This window comes from Bemisia tabaci, chromosome 2, assembly GCF_918797505.1.
Source record: "Bemisia tabaci chromosome 2, PGI_BMITA_v3".
Classification (NCBI taxonomy): Eukaryota; Metazoa; Arthropoda; class Insecta; order Hemiptera; family Aleyrodidae; genus Bemisia; species Bemisia tabaci.
In genome coordinates this window covers 72680468-72700213 of record NC_092794.1, presented here as the reverse complement: position 1 = coordinate 72700213, position 19746 = coordinate 72680468, and the positions used below count along the sequence as shown (strand labels likewise).

The 19746-nt window shown below is 40.9% G+C and overlaps 1 protein-coding gene across 5 annotated transcripts in view; it reads left to right on the top strand.

Annotated features, from left to right (window-relative positions):
- The window catches only part of LOC109032035 (GTPase-activating Rap/Ran-GAP domain-like protein 3), a 480199-nt gene that overhangs the window by 56347 nt on the left and 404106 nt on the right, over positions 1-19746 (top strand). The window contains exon 2 of one of the 5 annotated variants that reach the window (XM_072296205.1): positions 5338-5800. The exons of 3 other annotated variants lie outside the window; for them this stretch is intronic. In XM_072296205.1, the coding sequence (XP_072152306.1) occupies positions 5625-5800 (176 nt within the window). In that variant the 5' untranslated portion in view covers positions 5338-5624. Of the gene's footprint in view, positions 1-5267; positions 5801-19746 lie in introns of all 5 variants that reach the window. One more of the 5 variants, XM_072296204.1, reaches the window with a different exon arrangement.

Here is a 19746-nt window from a genome sequence, read left to right as displayed (position 1 = left end):
CGTCTCAGAGGTTCGAATAGTTCTTGAACAATAAGTTATGCGAAAGAATGCGTCCTCTCAGGTGTGATAAGACGCTTAATTCCAAAGGCAAGGCATCAATTCTCCACATTTAGCGATTTTATTCTATTTACACACATGTAATGTTGGCAGAACTTTGAAAAAATTATCAGTTTATCACATTGATATGAATAGGTCAGCAAATGCGGATGCGTCCGTGATTATTTCTTTTACGCAAGCTCCTTGAAAGTTGGCTTTGATCGTTAAAAAATGAAGTCTGTCAACCCTTAGCTGCCCTTGGCTTTTGTTATGCATTGAGTCCCAAACGGCATCGTAATGTACCCGTATTCAAAAACGTTGATAATGAAATTGAATAATTATCTACGTAATTTATGTATTTTTTAAGGTAAGAAATACTTTTTCTAAAATGTTTACATTTTTGGGAACACACTGGCGCTTTCGCACCCCCTCATCCGCCATACGTGACTTGCCTAGAATAGTTTGACCCAGCTTTGGATAATTAGAGGTAGTCGTCAAAAAGAATTAAAGGAACGATGGCGTGAACTCGTGATACTCTACTCTGTGTTACCATTGAGGTGTCACTCGGATTTGGGAGAAACGTTGAAAAACGAAGCCCGATTAGGTCTCTTATATATTCCGTTGTGTTGATCACGTAGCTCTCAAAGCACCACAATGAGACAAACGGAACCAACTCGAAATGGAGTTAGGGCCTGGGAAAAGACGCACGTTGATGACGGCGCAGAGATACGACTATTCGTGCTTGGTGGATGTCCGAGTTGCATCTGCAAAATTGAAGGCGCGATGGCGTGAGACGTGAACTCTCAATGCTCCAGTCCATGCTACCGATGAGATGTCGCTTGCAGAAAAGTTAGAAAACGAAGCCGAATGCGGTCATGACGTCGAACACGATGTCATTTTCGACTTCCATGATCCGACGCACTCTATCATTGCGAGTCCAATCTCGCCTAGAAATTCCTGCCGACCTCCTCCAAAAAACCATCTCCGTTGCTCTTAGTATATCTTGTGTCCGTTTCTTCAGCTGCAAAACTTCACATCCACATACTTTCAACTACAGCGTTGTAAATTCTCTTCTTGTTCTCTTTGGAAATCCGTTGATCCCATAGGATTTCATTTAACATCGCTATGACCCTCCTTGCTAAGGTGGCAAGGTGTATTTTCGTGCTTCGTCAAAATTTAGTCTGGTGTTAAACCTGAATGTTCCACTGAGCGGGAGTGGTTTTGTATTTGACGTAGCTTGGTTCATGCATCTCTGCAAAGACTACGTGACCTGACCTTGATGCAGTAGGGCTTCAATCCGCCCATAATAGTGTCACACTTTATCTTGCCGCACCAAGTTTTACCTTCACTGGCTTCGGCTCTATTGAAATTCCTTTTTTATTCGAATTTCTACAATTTCTTGCGGTCTTTTGAGAAGAATCCACCAGGTCCTACAATGCTGGCGCTCTGTCCTGGGACCAAATCGCCACGAGAGACACTTAAATGCGCATCAGCACAGGACAAATAGAATTACAGCGCGGATGTAAATTGTATTATCCTTTCATTAATCTATTCCTCTTTTTCTGTCTTTCGTGCCCGATTAAGAACGGGAGGAAATCTCCAGACCGTCCTTTCATTTTCCACGGGTTAAGTAGCATCTGAACCTAGCGCAAAAGTTTTTCAATGCCAAACGTAATAAGAAACAATCCGAGGTGTTTTACATTTTTTTTTTTTTTTTTTTTTTTTTTTTTTTTGGGGGGGGGGGTCATAGTCGTGAGAGGTGGTTTTGAAAATTTCCGTCCAAAAATCGTTCTTATTTTGTAATTATATTTTGTCATGAAATCGTCAGAGAATAATGCGTAAGGCATATGCGGATGATGATAATTTTTGAAGAAAGATAATAGTTATTTCGTTTAAAGAAAGTTAAATGGGAATTCTTAATGTGAAAAAGTTTTCCTTTTTAAAGTCTAATTTAATTATTGTAAAATGCATGATTTTAAGTCACAAAGTTGACAAAGAACCGTCAAAAAGATGCATCGAGCACTACGCAGCACGGGTGTCTTGACTGGGTTTTTTTTTAAATGATTGTCCCTTTCAAATTTCAACGATGACGGCAATTTAAGAAGAAAAGAGAAACAGTCAAAAGCCTGCAGTAAGTATACATATTGTTACGTAACTCTAGGCTGGACACCACTTACCTCTTATCGCGCTCGGTCACAAAATCATGAAGACCCACTTACTTCCTAGATTGTTACATTATCAACGTACTGCCCCTAAATATCAGCAAAAAATATTAAGATCGGTACAAACTTCAAGTTTTTACATCCAATAATGATGGAGGTACGCGAAAAAAAATGGACGTCATATGCCGCATTTTTTGACGGAGGATGCACGGAAAATATGAAATTGCTGATTCAAGAATCAAATGGTCAAAGAATGTGTCTGATTTTTTTCAAATGTACATTTTACAATAAAGAGAGCGAATTTGACCACTGGGGTGGTTGAATTAGCATTTTCTATTGTAAAAATCTACAGTGAAAAATTCCAGACACTTTTTTTTAACTACAAACTTGTTAGATCAGCAATTTCATATTTTCGCGTGTATCCTCCATCAAAAAACGCGGCATATGACGTCATCCACCGCAGTAGTGTATACCATGGTTTCTGCCACCTCGGCTTCATCAATCGCGGTGATACCTAGAATTGCATTGGTTACTCGACGTAAAACGTGGGAAACCAAGGTTGAAGGAGCCGCGGCATGCACTACCACAATGGATGACATCACACGCCGCGTTTTTCGATAAGCGATATATCCGTCAAAATTGGACTTTGAATGGACCACTAGACAAGGTACGAATTTAAGCATTCTGATACATTTTTCTTAACCAGAATTTCACGTAAAGCACGATTCGCGCAACGAAAATTAATGAAACAAACTCCTAGAACCAAGATATTAACGTTTTTATTTCACATTGGTTACGAGGAATTTGAACTGCCCGCTCTCAAGAAACGCAAAGCTCTACGCGAGTCAAATCGCGCACTACAACGGTTTCAGCAAGTTTCTCAATCGAGCAATGTTCAGTTTCCACCATGTCTGGTTCAAACTATAGGCAATTTGCTATAGCTGAGCCAAAGCGTCAAGATTGAGGTTGCCAGATTTTCATATCGCGGAGACTGTCATGATAACGTTTAGCGCACGATGTGAATCACGTAGAGCATTGAGTTTTCATGAGCGGGTGGTTTGAATTCACGCATCAAGAGTCATTACATATCTTCGGAAGGAGTCGATTTCGGTAATTTTCGCTGTACGCATCGTATTTTACGTGAAACTTTAGTTGAGAAACATGTATCAGAACGCTGAAATTCGTACCCTGTCTAGTGGTCCATTTTGGCCTTCGGGCGGGATCTTGTTGATTTCAGCATATTAGCGAGCTTAATTCATCAAACCACGATTCCTCGACCTGTTTTTGTGTCAATTTTTTTCAAGTCCGATTTTTCTCGCGTCGTGTAAAGCGCGCTGAAATAACTTCTTTTATGATCTCTGGGATTCCATCATTTTCGGCTTTCAGCTCGGATGAATATCAATAAACGCATCGGCGCCGAGCGAAAACGTGATTTTCGCCCCGGAAGCTTTGATAAATGAAATGGCGCGTGTAGTTGCCGCGTGGCGGAGAATCCCTCGGCGAGGAGGGCGCGTGGCGTCAAGGATGGAATAAGGGGGTTTTTTCCGAGGGGACGACAACGGAGCGGGGCGCGGGTCGCTCTGCACCTGACACCCCGCCTCCATGTTGGGCCTATCAGAAATGAAAACGGGCATTTATTGTCCTTTTCAATGAGAATGAAGTTACCGCCTCGACTCTTTTGAAAAGTAATTGAAGTTCCCCATTCGGTAATGGCAATGACGGCGACGCTGACGGTGCGGCGCGGCGGGGCTCGCCGACAATCAACGGGATTGAACGAGACTATCTGACGATACCCTCCAGTTGAGAGCCAGGTTAAGAATCGGTGGTAAAAATCAACATGCATGGCGTCTTGTGGGGAAATGCGAATTCAAACGAGAACGAAACAACGAAAACTGCCGGTTTTAAGGCCGGAGCAAAGGTAGCATCGTCCCCGTTTAAGTCTATACCACTGAAATCCAGGTTCGAGAATTTTAGTGAGCGGAATCACATTTATTTAAAATGAATTTTCAGTCGACTTTGCGTGAGAAGAGTTTTTTTCTTTTATAAATAAAACAAAATTAAGAAATTTCCGACATCAATCACTTATAAGATTATCTCATGCAACGCATACACACGCACACAGAGAGAAAAATTATCTATTAAAGCGTATAAATGAAGTGGGGGAAGAGATTCACGCTGATAATTTCCCTTTTCTTAAAAGTCCTACCTCTTATCTTGGTTAATATCAATACAACCCGTTTTATCCCTGTCTATCCTGCTTTATGTCGAACGTTATATCGAAGATCGATTAACAAAGATAGGATATCCTTCCCTTTTATCCCGGTTGATATCAAAATATCCCGTGTTATCCCTGTCTATCTTATTTTATTTAGGAAATTGTATCAAAATCGATAAACAAAGATAGTATATCCTCCCTTTTCTTCTGGTTAATGAAAATACATCCTATGTTATGCCTGTCTATCCTGTTCCACATCAAATGATTTATCGGAGATCGATAAACAAAGATCAATGTATCGAAGGTAAATGCATTTTTATCCCTATCTATCCTTTTTATCAATATCCATCCCGTTTCACTCTGCTTATTCCCCTTTTCTTAAAATTCCTCCCCTTTATCCCAGTTAATATCATTATATCTCCTTTTTATCCGTGTCCATTCTGTTTTATATCGAATGATATATCGAAAATTTCATTTTAATTTCCCGGTAATTTTCAATGGCGTTTTCTGATTGGTTATAATGAATGGACCAATGAGGATGCAAATCGACACGAACGTACACACAACAAGGCCTTAGCTTTTTTTTTTACATAGTAAGATAAGATAAGAAAAATTGGGGAAAGTAGACTAAGGAAAGAAGGAATGAGGGATTGATTTTACCTCTTTCCAGTTGATCTACTCTTTCCGAGAAACATTTGTTGAGACTAATTTTCTCTAATGCTCAGGAGCCTTTCGCACGCCTGCCTCCCACAAAGCTCTTCAATTAGTTTTTCCTCTGACAGTTAAAATGAATGCCATTTCTTTTAAAATCATTGTCGGACGTTGATCAATACCTCCCACGCTATGTTGTTTAGTTCCGTTAAAATCAATTAGCCTGCAATTTTCACGGACTCTTAATAACAGGATGAAATTATCAATCACCAGGTCGTCTTCTGGAGTTCGACGAGAAAAAAAAGAACCAAAATGAACAGATGGCTAACAGGTAACTTAAATTGACGGCAAGCGAATATTTTTGACCTAAATTCTATATGGATGAACTAGATGAACGATGAAAAGCAAAGACAAGGGTTTTGTTTCGTGCGTTTTGTGTCACCTGTAGTGACTCTGCGGACATGTGCGTTTATCCTGATGTGGTGATCCTTTCGTGCGTAACCCTCTGTGCCGGAAAAACCATCAATGAATAAGCAAGACTGAAAAATCACCGGATCACCATGGAGAAAAAGCCAGTAATGTTGCGACAGAAGTCCAACAACGTTATTTCCTACAGACCCGGGCGTAAGAACAGTTTGAAAAAGCTACACCCTCTCCTAAGCAATTGTAAGGGATGCAAGTATGAGGTCCGGAGTTCCAGTTTTGAAGGCTCTGGCCGTGTTATCCCGTGGACAAGGTAAGCTTCTTAGTGAGCCTGTTTGTTTTTCTAGAGTTTAAAAGTCGCCTTTAAGCATGAAGCACTAAAAAAAAAAAAAAAAAAAAAAAAAAAAAAAAAAAAAAAAAACGGCCGTGGGAGCCGTACTTACGGGCTATGTAGGCATACCGTCCGCGTTCCGCGCTCAGAGGCCGAAAGTTCCGGGTGTAGTACCCGCAGCTTTCGAAGCTACGGTTGAAGCACCCGGAACTTTCGGCCTCTGAGCCCGGGACAGACCGTATTTCTATGTAGCCTGTAACATATATTTCAGTGTATAAACTAAAGATTACCTTTATCTATTGGACGTATTTCTGTCATACGGAACTATGTGCATTGTGACGTAAGCCCTGTAATGCAAATATTACCACCAAAATTCCAAAACTCTTCACCTCTCTTAATTTAAAAATCTAAATTTTCGTTTATACTCCTTTTTTCAAAATTATCTCTGTAAAGACGTTAATAGCCTGAGTCGCTGAATGTCTCAAAATTATAATAACTAACTAACTAACTATATTCTTATGAGTATCAGGGCTCGTGTCTTAATGCACATACCCGTAGTTCCGTTTGATAGAAATACGTCCCATTAATTGTTTATTTTCAGATAAGAAAAACCGTGAGATTTGGAGTATGCGTCTTAGTAAATAGTGCTGAACGTCATTTAATCGAAAAATGTCTCAAATTATAGTAGAGATCAGTGAGAGATCCCCGAGAAATTTTGTCACCAAGCGTACAAGTAAGTTCCTTTTCAAAATACGCATTGAAATAGAATAATTTGTGAGGGTCGTCCAGGAAGTGAGGTTACCTATTCCATGTCTCCCGACGTTACGTAGATGGAATCAATCTGTGAAAGCAAGTTAAGAAGTCAGTACCATCAGCTTTTGAATGCGCTGAAGATATCTAAATTTGGTTTAACAGTCGAATGTTAAAGAGTGAACTTTCCTGATTGTGAGCCCAACTCCTCCGGAACAGGGAGCCTCATAAGCAAGTGCGCAGCTACGTCTATCGTTAATCGCAATCACTTAGCTACAAGACTCAAATCGGGTTGAATCTCATGGAAAATGTAAGGAAGCATATTTATAACCTAGAAACTTTTTTTTTTTTTTTTTGCTGGTTTAGTGGCTTATATTCCGATGGAACCTACAGCCATCGATAGACAGTATTTATTGTCCTTAGACATCATGGGATTTAGGCACATCCATGCTCCAGGCTTTCAAATTTTCAGGGATTAAGGCCGAGTGGAATCTGTTTCTGCAGATCCACTCGTCAATTCCATGAAAATTTGTCGCCACCACCGGGATTCGAACCCGGGACCTATTGGCCTAGAGTCAGACGCGCTGACCACTAGGCCAACCTGGCCGGCGCTTTAACCTAGAAACTGTCTTTACTGTCTGTACTTCTGACTGTCTTTACTTCGATATGCAGTTGCATCGGAACAAAAGTTAACTGCATTGTCGGCGTTACCCCTTCTCTGCCACTTGCATGGATCGCTCTTAATCCGTTACATTATCTCGCCCGTTTGCGAACATGTTTTGTTGAGGATGCACCTAGCGTTTGAAAAAATGTTACAGCTTCTACAACATCTTCATGGTGAATTATCCGGAATTCAGGCGGCTTTGTCACTCCTCTTGGTGAAAGCGAGCTAATGGCATGTGAAGTGCAAAATTGGACGTACTTCTGTCCAACAGAACTAAGCGCCCTAGGGGGAGGAAGGTAGAGGGGGGCTTGGATTGGCGGCGGAACCGGGCGTCGGGCTCATTCCGTCCTATACTTGCAATGCTTTTCCATGGCGCTTAGTTCCGTTTGATAGAACGCGCTATCCGGCATTCTAAATTCTTCAAAAGGAACTCAAATCGGCGCTTAGTTCTGTTTGACAGAAATACGTCCAATTAAGCGAGATAACCTCGCGATTGAACCGAATGTAACTTAACCTTCCTGTGGTTACAGTTCAGACCCACTATTATCAAAGTTAAAACGGTCAATCCTGCGTTTTTTTAGAAAGTTAATGTGCTCCTTGATATTTTACATGACAATCATAACTATAATCAATTGAATTGCTTCCAATAAGCAGCGATAAATACAGCAACGCACTCGCGTATGTGACGTTTAATATGGAATTATTTCCGTAAACCTCGCGCGCGTTCACGAAACCTCGCGCGCGTTCACGAAAAAAGTCGGCGCGTGAGCAGCAGAGTCGTCGCGTGAGCAGTAGAGTCGGCGCGCGCAAAGAATCTTCGCGCGCGCGAAAAAATCTCCCTGCGCGCGAAGAAATCTCCAAGGTCACGACAATACCTCGCGCGGGCGAAAATCTCTCGCGCGCGCTGCTACAGAGCCTGAACAAGGTCAAGACACGGCTGCCAAATTTAGATTTAATTTTAGCTTAATAGTAGGTTAGGTTAGGTTAGGTTAGGTTAGGTTAGTTTAGGTTAGGTTGGGTTAGGTTAGGTTAGATTGGGTTAGGTTAGGTTAGGTAAGGTTAGGTTAGGTTAGGTTAGGTTAGGTTTTAAACTTAAATTAAAAAGACGTTTGGCAACATACAACCTTGAGCCATGCGATCCTACATGGCGCGCGGCGGGTTTGCTCTCGCGCGCGTCGAGTTACACCTCGCGCGGAGAAATACTGACAGCGCGCAGCGATACCTATGTCGCGCGCTATGGAATTGCTCCGCGCCAGTGGCGAAACCACGCGCCGACTTTCTTTGTGAACACGCGCGAGGTTTCGAGAACGCGCGCGAGGTTTACGGAAATAATTCCATAGTATGATGAAATTCTGGACTCGCGCGGAGAGGGACGGTCACGTGTGCTAAAAAAACCCCCGCTTCTTAGAGCTCTATCGAACCGAATCAAAACTTTAGCACCATGGAAAGCTGAGAGTAATGGCCTCTTAACGCTTTTTACAGATTGTCTCTATCTATCTCAGTTTAGGGGATATTGAATAGGCAATTTTACTCTCTGGCCAAGCAACGTGTAATGCCGGCCATAAACTATGTTATGTGTCGGGTGAACGTCCATATATAGTAACAGAAGATAATCGGGATCCCGCGGGACAGCATCCGCATTTTTCGCTCCGCACACTAAAGCATGGGCTCTTCCCTCTTTTCAGAGAGGTGCGATCAAATATCGCAGTTTGTCTTCTCGTCTGCAGAGCAGGCTGGCGGGCGGGGGCGCAGGGCGCCGCGAATGCCTTAATTAAAAACAGTGGGTTCGGTGTTCGTCCTCTGCTTTTTCTAACGTTTCATCAGGAGGAGTGTTGCCGATTCCAAAAAGTCCGAATTTTTTACGAGAGTAAAATTATCCGGATTAGATATACTGGACTACACTTTGCAAAAGGGAACTGCAATTTTTGGCTCATTTCATAAACCGCATATCGACGGTGAAACTACCAAACCACGTATCTCGTTTGCGGTGTTTAAAAATCTACGCTCGCATTTTATTTTTTTGAGGTAGACCAAATCAATATCATTCCTTGAAATTTTCACAGAATTTTCTCCGCACGAAGAGGAAAAATCACAGAAATTTTCAAGACTGGACGTTAAGTAGTTTTTCATTTAAAAAATAAAGTATGACAGGAAGTCTGCGACGTCGCAAACCGAGATACGTGGTTTGGTAGTTTCACCGTCGATATGTATCATTAAATTCTATGTATAGATGGGTGTTTTTACCAATGAGCCTGAATTAGTAGCTTAGCTCCCTATTGCAAAATGTACCCGGTCAGATTGTTTGGGGGTACACAACACACGGCAACATTCTTTCCCGAAACCTGTCTTCACCTTATCGCCCGGTGCGAAAAATCACCGGTGCTCCCTTCAACATTGAATCATTTTTACCACTCTCTAAATCTCCAGACCTGAGGGCGCTGATGACTGATGGGGTTGAAAAATCATAATGCTTGTGTTACGCTGTGTTACAACGAGAGAAGGAGGTGGGGTCGTTGACAACGTCACGTATAACCCTCTCTACTTGTAGAAACACACACACACACACACACAAAACCCAAAATATATCATTCTCATTTTTTGGACGTTATTACATTTCGGCAATTAACTCCCCCCCCCCCCAAAAAAAAAAAATAATGATAATAATAACAATAAAACACGGGTAATTTTCACCCACCACATGTTCAAACAACCCTAATTGGATAATATTTTGCAGTAAGGAACCACTATTTTTGACTCATTTTAGAAACAACATAAATGCCACTGGTTTCCCTATGCAGAAAGGTGATTTCATGGAGGAGCCAGAGAAAAAGGTTTCTCATTGCAAAATGTAATCCAATTCAGGCAACCTTTAATCAAATAAGTTAGACCTTTGTCTCGATCAATTGCTTTTTTAAATCCTCTCTTGTAACAGACTGACAAGAAGATCAGCTCGATGAGTTGTTTGCTTTTTAGTAAAGGCGCTCGTCATGATCATTTTGTGACATTTCCTGTATGTATGGATGTTGTCCTAAAAGACAACATTCGATATTCCTTCGCACTAGTTTTTCTTTCAGATAAGTTTTTGCTGTTTATGATCATTGTTTTATCATTTTAATATATTACTTGATGTTCCTATCGATGAATAAAGAGTTTCTACACATAGGTAGAAAATTATTACCGATTTGTGGGCGGTTTCAAACGAAATCTGCTCGCGGCAAATAAATTTGATAACCCCTAATGGCTCTTCAACCCGATGCCAGGCATCCTGGTTCCGATGTCCTGTATCAACGGTGGAACACGTCCAACTTCTTGCCGGAATCCGTCGGGTGCCATGACAAAAGATCAGAACCGTTCCTCGAAAATAATTTCCCTCCATAGGTAGAAAAATTCTACTTATTAGTAGAGAGTTTCTCCCGATAGGTATAGAAAGTTTCTCATGATAGGTAGAAAGTAATTTCTATCCATAGGTAGACCATTTCTACTCACCAGTAGTAAATTTCTCTCGATAGGAAGAAAGTCTCTACTGATAGGTAGGTAATTTATAACGATGGGTAGGAAGTTCCTATTTGCAAATTGTAGGTTCCCGACGTAACATAACCTAAAGTAACCTAACCTAACCTAACCTTGCCCAACCAAACCTAACCCAACAAATTTTCCAAATCCGATCATATTTTTCCACATCAACTCAGATAAAACCCCCAAATCGTACCACTCGTTTTTCCGATCAGACGGTCATAAATTCCTCTTTACCACTTGGCAACAACGCCACAAAAATCGGCTAATTTTTGTTGAGCCGGGGATTTGAGGGATGCGAAGATGAATGGTATTTACTCAACGGAACGGCGGCGCCGCGAGATGAGCACTGAGTTTTGAGTTTACAAATGGATTTAATTAATTAACTTGAAGAAGCGTGCGGCGAAGATTCCTCACCAGTGTGAGCCGGAAAATTTCACCATCGGCATTGCTCGGTCAAACTAAAACATTCCCTCGGACCTTGTGAAAGTTTTTTTTAGCTTTCCCCTCTCGCAGAAAAAAGAATAAAATATTTAATCTCTTCCTCCATTCGCTGAATTTACGTAAGAGACCTACTGAAAAGAAGTTTTTGTAGGTGATTGACGAGTCCCAGACATGCTGAATTTTTTAATTAAGGGTCCTTTCTATACCTTATGAGCAAAGCCCGTGCAGTCTGACTGATGAAAACGGCAGACAAAGCACGGATCACAGGATGTCTTGTCGGACTGACAAGTTATTATTCGCAAATTGTGATTGTTGAGTTCTTTGGACGAGCTAAAAGAAAACATACTGTCTAAGCGAGAAAGCCCGACAGAGAAGCAGCGGTACCGCAGTTGCTTGCTTATTTAATGAATTTTGAAATGTCTTTCAACCAATCAAAATGCACAAGTTGAAACCAGATTTGGACTATATTTCGCTCTTAGTTTGTACGGATGAGCCAGAAATCGAAGTTCCGAATTGCAAAATGTATAGTTAAATTAAACCACTGAAAAAGAGGATGAAACCCTCTTTGTTAATTTTAAAGAGCGGTCATTGAATCAAAGAATATTAATTTTCATGAGCTCACCGATTACGTAATCGTTTCTTTTCTGATGGCATTTTCTGATTGATTAATTGATCAAACGGAATTCATTCTTAGAATATTCTCTGCTATACGGGTTTCAGCATTACTTGTCTACCATGATCGACGCATCCATAAAAAATGCCTTCTCAGTCCAGAAGAAAATGCAAAAACGGAATTTAAAAATAAAGTCAAGCCACCGATAAAAATTTAAAAGCTGTAAGAAGGTCCAGATCATTCTGTCCGTGCGAAGTATGGGCTGAGTTGTTAGTCTACACCAATATATACGTACGTATGGGTTCCAATTTCGAAATTTATATTGCACTCATGTGCATGTGTTATATTTTGTAACATCCACCGTGAGTCAACTCGCAGAGCCCTTACGGAAAGTAACGACTTCTTGTCAGCCTTTTTTCCCGAAGTGGCTTCTTTATTTAGTTTCTTCCTTCTTTCTTTTTTCTGCGATGAGTTCCCACGCACACGCTCGAAACAAGATCCTTTACATCAGGGACAAATTGGACAGGGCCTTACCACAATTAACTGCGGAGATGGGGTTTCCGCGAAACTTAAATCTTAAATTGGACGCGTTATCTAACAACTCCCCCCCCCCCCACCCCGCTCATCGATTTACCGCTTAGCTAACCTCATCATTCACTTAGATTTTGCTTCGTTTCAGTGGCGTGGCGTCAATAATCGATTGTCGATATCTCGCCATTTGAAGCTATGGTAAAGAATCGATTACTGAGGTGTTCGCTGCGAACACCTTGATAATCGATCTTTTTTCATAGGTTTAAATGGCATAACAATCGATCTATCGCAATTCACGCCACGCCACTGTCGTTTACCCACCGCTCCCGAGGCCTCGACCCTCCTTCGACGTCCTGCGTGAGCGACTGCATTCGAGTTTTGACGTGGCAAAATGTCCTCTCCACCAAATTCCTTTTTCTTAAAAATGGGTTTGTTGCACAAAAGAGACAATCCAATTGACTGAGTACTCTTATCACCGGTAGAGTCGCATGGAAATCACGTTGAGCACCCCAAAAAATGTACAAAATCTATTTATTTACGCACAGTACTTTAAGGGAACAATAATACAGGATGTCCAAAGATTTTCAAAAAATAAAATCGCTGACGTTGACCTGATTTTTCTGGCAAAAACGGTCAAAAAACCGGAGGAACAATTCAAATTCCCTGACACGCGGAAAAGATAATTCCCTGGGGCATTTCCCTGACAGAAAGGAAAACTATTCCTAATTTTTCGACACGTTTAAACTGATCAGATGTAATGAAGAATTTTTTTCATTTTTAAGGAATGTAATATAATAAAAAGAGCAAAATGTATGGTCCCTAAACTTATGCGAGATATTTTTAAAATCACCAGCAGAAATCCTGGGGGATATTTTGGTAGAAATATCTGCACTGAGAAAAAAAGTACGGTCAGGAGAACCGCAGTGCGTTAGCACGTACCGCACAGTACGGCCGATATTGAACACCGAATGTTTCGGTTTACACTACAGTATATCCTCGGTAGCTACTACCAGACTTCTCGGTTCGGGGTACCGAGATTCCCGATTCAGGGTACCGAACTCTCGGTTCCTGCTACCGAACTGCGATTTGCACAACCGGGGTGGTGCGGTTTGCGTTACCGACGTTTTTAGGGGTGCGCCGGTAAGGGTAGGGCGATGTGACGTAGCTGCTGGGGCAGGGGGAGGGGGGGGGGGCTCCGGATGGCCCCCCCTCCAATGACTGAATTTTTTCAGTATTAGTAACAGCTATCATAAATTTTCGCTGCAACTACAAAAATAAATAGTTTCTTCATTCAAAAGAGATGAAGTTACAATTTTTTTCGCTACCGCACGCTAGTAGGGAGTGCCCATTTTTGGTACTCCTGACTGCCGTGTTTTTTCTCGTGGGGAGGGGGGGGGGGGGGGGGGGCTAGGGTGCCCATTAATACATAATGTCGAGATATTTAATGAAAGGGGAGAGGGAGAGATGATTCCAAATTTCCTCAATAGAGGAAAAGATCCTATGTACCCTCTGGAAGAGATGCAAAAATCCCCGTTGGTCCTGCTAAGACCAACAGGGATTTTTGCATCCCTCCCAGAGGATACATGGGATATTGTCTTCTATTGAGGGGAATTTGGAATCATCTCTCCCCCCCCCCCTTTCATTAAATCTCTCGACTTCATGTATTAATTTGCAATAATAAAGTCACATTGTTTATTTTAATACCTGAGAGAAATTTAAATGAAAAATGAAGAGACCTCCCTCGGTCACTATTTGAGGCTAAAAAAGACATTCGGACCTTCAAAAGCGGGGCTCTTGTGTCATAATTTTGAAAATATTTAGTCAGACAGCACAGCAAATTTTAATCAAAATCGATGCCATGAAGCCTAAAATTTAATTTGGAAAATGATCTGGTGTTCGGCATGAAAAACAGTGCAGGGAGAGAAAAAGCTGGTTATTAATTTTTCCTAATTTTCCTTAAATTCATTTTTTTTTTAAATTCCCAAGTAACTTCAGTTCTCCCAATTTTGAATCGCTGATCGGTCGTTGTAGGTGTATATGTTGAAGGCAAATAGTCAAATCAGGCATTGGTTGAATGCCTAGGCAAATGGTCAAATATTTTCACTTAGACTGAAATTCTGATTATTTTACTAACTGTAGACAAAATAATGCTCTGATCATGTGGGAAGGAATTCTCTGTAGAAATTTGCTTCATACAATGATAAATACCTGAGTTATTTCTAGTCCTAGATTGCACATTTATCTCAAAATACACAGCATTTAATAAAATAAACTTATTTCACAATTTGGACAGCTGAAGAAATGTGAGGAGCATTTTTGAATAGGAAAGGCAATAACAGTCTGTACTTTAATGGATTTTCACACTTTAAATATTGGAAATTCGAGAGGTCTCTGTGAAAACATAAGAAACCTCGCAACATCTGAAAATTTGACAATCCGCCTAGGTATTTGATAAAATGCCTAATTTGACTATTTGCCTTTGACACATACACATCTCTCTAAACAAGAATTAAGCACAATTGAAAAATAAAAAAAATTACCTCATTAGGTCTAGGAGCAATGATTGGTTCATGCAAGGAACAGTATCTCTATTCAAGTCAGTGAGAAAACTTGCTTGAAGAGAACTGATTAAAGATCACTCTCATGAAATACAAATACAAATTCTGCATACACCTTTTTAAAACTTAAGTATCAAGAAAGGTTTACAGAACTGCACAACTTATTATAATATCTAGTTCTTGTTAGAATATGAAGTTGGATGGGCATAAGACATTCAATGTAGGTATGCTAAAACTAATTCTCCCTGCGAAGAGCACTAGAGTCGTTAATAAAATAAAATGTGAGAATATCCTGATCGGTCACAATTGCAGAGAACATGGATGGTGTTGAAACGGAGAATAAAATAAAACACTGACTCACCAGACAATTTTTGCGATTGAATCAGAAGGTATGAATTTTCTGCAGAGTTGGATGTGAATCTCTTGAGTACACTACACTTTCTGGTTTGTTTTTTTTTTTCATTCGCCTTTCATTAAATAATAGATGCACCACTGATTTTCATTTCAAAAATTATAAGATGAAAGTCCATATGTAGAGGTAACATGCATTTAAGCAACAACTCACTGTGCGCGCACCTGACAATAATTGCACAATCTTTAAGGTAAGAGCGTAAGCTTAAGTAGTGAGGCTGCAACTATTGGGTGAAATAGATGAATCAACACTGCTAAATTTTCAAACAAATACTGAGACTGCAAGATGCAATCAGCTGAGTATTTGTTTAAAAAGTCATACAGCTATCAATTACTCTTTAAGGAGGAAGATGTTTTGAGGTTATACCGATGGGCTCATGTATCTCTCTGAATCAGACTCCTATTAAATTCAGGAGAGCAGGTTCATCAAACAAGAAAACTAACTAAAAAGAACAAAGGGGATTACTGAAAACTGTAGGTGGGTACCTGAGAAACATATGTACTTCAATTGTTAGACAAAATCATTGGAACGAGACAAGCTGGATCTGTGACGTTCGGTTGCGTGAGAAAAGCACACTCTGTAGAACTGATTCGGAGAAGATAGTCTCCTTTTTGTATAGATACGTTAACATTCTCACTTCGTTACCATGGCTTTGGAAGAAATAGAAATCACAAATTACAACGAGTGCCGAACATGATCCTGGAGGCACAAGGTTGATGAAACAAAGAGGTGCTAAATGGACGTTCCTGAGTACTTTAAGTAACTGATAAGCCATGAGACACACAATTCAGAGTTTCAAATACAAAAACTCAGCACTGTTTTTTAATTATTCAGGGATATGAGAGTTGATTTGAGATAAAATGAAGCATTCGACACTGCACAAGCGTGGCTGATAACAAAGGAGGATGATCACAGAGAACAGAATTGATAGACGGTGCACATTTCTCACTCACCCAGCTCCAGCTGTCCAAATGTTGCCGGCTCGGACCACACGCGGCAAATTCAAATATCATTATACTTATATGCACTTGTGATTGAAAAAGAATTATGTCTGGAAAAATTTGCAGTCACCAGTCCGTGGAAAACACTCACTTGCTCAAAGACGGTTAGAAACCGAACTTTAAATTTGTTCACCGAACGTTTCCGATTTCACCCGAGTGAAAAGCCGAGATTGTGCAGTAATGTGAACCGTACCACCGTGGAATTTTTCCACGGAAGAACCTCGGTCAAGTAAGCCGCGGCCTCTCACGGCTCGGTTCGCACTCCCGCACCCTGCGGTTCACATGACCGAGAGTACGGTGCAGGTAACCGTATTACTGCGCACCGTACTCCTCGGTATAAATTATTGTACTTTTTTTCTCAGTGTGCAAGGGTAAAATTCGACGTTTTCCTGTTATGAAAATTGCTTGCAAAATAAAGTTCCCCGACATGCCGAATTTTTTCGGATTCCCTGACGTTTTCCCTGATTTTCCTGACATCAAAACGAATTCCCCGACATTACCCGGCTTTCTCGGTCGCTAGACACCCTGTAAAAAGACTGTTAACGCCAATTTTCCTCATAGAGAGCTGAAAGGAGGTTGCGCAATTGGCTTGTGTTACACGACCGATTGCGAACCATTTGCCTTCAATCTGTCCGCTAGGCAAATCGCGCTCTCCGATGGTCGTATCGTTTCTTGCATCTAAAGGTTGGTAGAATTTACCATTCCATCACGCTGTGTGAGATACAGCGTGAAGGAATGGTAAATTCTACCAATCTTTTTTTCAGTTTACGTTTAAAAATTTCCATTTTATTTTTTTACAGAGAAATTGTACAACAAAGCCGTCCGAAAATTTCACCGAGTTTTCCTTGTGCTGCCGATAGATTTCAGTGAAATTTTCAAACAGATTCCACAAAAAATTTCCCTGTAAAAAAATAAAGTGGCGGCGGAAATTTTTAAACGGCGTATGACGCTTGATACTTTGGTCGGAAGGTGACGACGTATTCCCACTGCTCCCGTGCTTACACATACAGTGCGGTTTTTCTATCCAAGGTAACTTGTTAGTTCTCATTTGTATAGACTACAGCCATCAAACTTGCCTCCAAGTGGTATAATCTGGGAGTTGGCGTCGCAAGGGGGACAATGCGGGAACATCCATCATTTTCCGGTCGCTCTTAATCAAAAGTGAGGGATGAGGAGGCTTTTTAGTTTCCCGGTTTTGAGTTTAAATAGTTTCACTTGCTGTAATCGCGCCCGCTAATCCTGCAACCGAGCGGAGACGAGATGATAAGCTACCGCGTCGCCATTCTTCGTCGAAATTCATCGCGGAAATAACTCGGAGGCGCCCGTTGGTGTTTCGGGGGAGCGTTTTTGTCTAGCACTGCCAACGTCGCTTGTTCAGCGATTTGAGACAAGTAAAGCTGCTCTAATCCGCTGCGTGAATTAAATGATTAACAGGTTATTGCCAATGGAAATCAATTGATGGTTAAGCTCCGTCCGAGCCATCGGCGAGTCTTGCAAGTTGGCAACGCTGTCTCTCCACCATTTTCGGTGTAATAATCGATCCTCGGCGACGTAGCTTGCCTCATCTAAAATCGATAATTTTATGGATTAAAATGGAGGGACAACCTCGTAGTTAACTTGCAAAATCGTCACTGGTCCACGCATGATTTACAACAGCGCAGAAAAACGAGGAAGCGAGAGGATAATAACAGAGAGCAATTGCGTTTCGAGACTTGTTTGTCTTTACTTGGTTTTTTGTGAAAATAAGTAAAAAAAAAACTCGATTTTTAAAATTAAGCGAAAATAATCAAAACAACTAAACCCAACGAGGTTTTTTTTTCTATAAACCATGGGGGAAAATACTCTCTCTGATGAGAAAACGCATTACATTGTTTTAAATGTGTACTCCGTGAATGCTTTTACGTAATCATTTATTTTAGTGTATGGATGAACAACTTCAGATCTTTAATTTTTTCTTGTACTGGTGATGAAATATTGACATCTATCTCGGGAAAGGATTCTTTTTACTTGAATATGAAAAACAACATTGCTCGGTATATCTACCGGAGTAAAATTTAATTTTTTACATTATACTGAAGTTTCGGATCTTTGGTATTATCTGGACATCGACAGCCTTTGTAACAAAAATCAAGGCAATCGGCCCGGAGGTTCCTCAAAATTAAGGATCTTAAGGTTTATAAACTTACAGTTTTATTTTTATAGATTATATATAAAAATAAATAAATGAAAAGAATAGAAAATTAGTTGGGCTTAATGTAATATTTTGTCATTTCAAATGACAATAATTCCAACAAATTTTACGGAAACTTCTAAATCATACGTTGGAACCCGACGACGCCGCAAGTTTGAATATAACATCATAACGCAGTGCGGCCGGCATGGAGGCACAGTGCGGGCTGGCGCGCACGGCGCGGCGGCGACGCGGAACGGGTAGTAGCGCCTTACAAGACAGCAGGATACTTCGCGCATTGCGCGTATTCTACGAGGCGTGCTCAAGTCGATGTAAAGTCGTATTTTCTTGCAATCGAACCTATCCCGGTGTACACGAATTCCGAATAGTGTCAGATATCTTTTGTCCCCCATCTTTTTCTGAAGCCTTCAGGGTTCCCTTGTAAAGGAAAGAAGTAAAAGTTTCAGGATTTTACCTACTTTTTTACCTCATTTGTCTAAAGAAGTGCAGCATCATATTTTAAGCGATGGTCAATGATCAGAGACAGCCTCTCAATCCGTGCACGGTGGTGCTGCGCTGTCTATCTGTTACAGTCGGCAATAAATTTGGGATTTAGAAGGGCAATTTGATGCCTTAAGAGCCGGTCAGTCATTGTAGATTCTTCATAATGCTTCCTCCATTCTGTCTAAGATATCCGGCGCTGGCAAGGAGGATTTTTTGGCATTGTATATTGCACTCATCTCAACTGATAGGCTTTTCTAGACGTTTTCAGCCGGTGAAAAATGTATTCGTCGCTCTTTGAGTTACCCGAAAGGGACCCCCCCCCCCCTTTGATCAAAAAGCTATGCAAAATAATAAGTCTCATTTGACTGATTCCGTTGTAAATATTCACAGAAGCAGAATATAAGCAGAGGGGTCAGTTGGGTACAGGGAGCAAATTTTAATGTTTATTTTGCCACATTTTAAACTTCAAGGGGTGTTTATAACAGAAAATATCACGAAGAAACCAATGGAACCGCTTTTAGAACTTAAAAGTTTTGAATCAATGGAGTTATAGGCGTTTAAAGTTTCCGAATTTCATGCAACCTCTCTTATTGACCCGATCCACTGTGCATCAGTGGTGCCGGTAGAATCAGTGGCGTGGCGTGAATTGCGATAAATCGGTTGTTATGCCATTTAAACCTATGGTAAAGAATCGATTATCAAGGTGTTCGCTGCGAACACCCTGTTTATCGATCCTTTTCCATGGGTTTAAATGGCATAACAATCGAT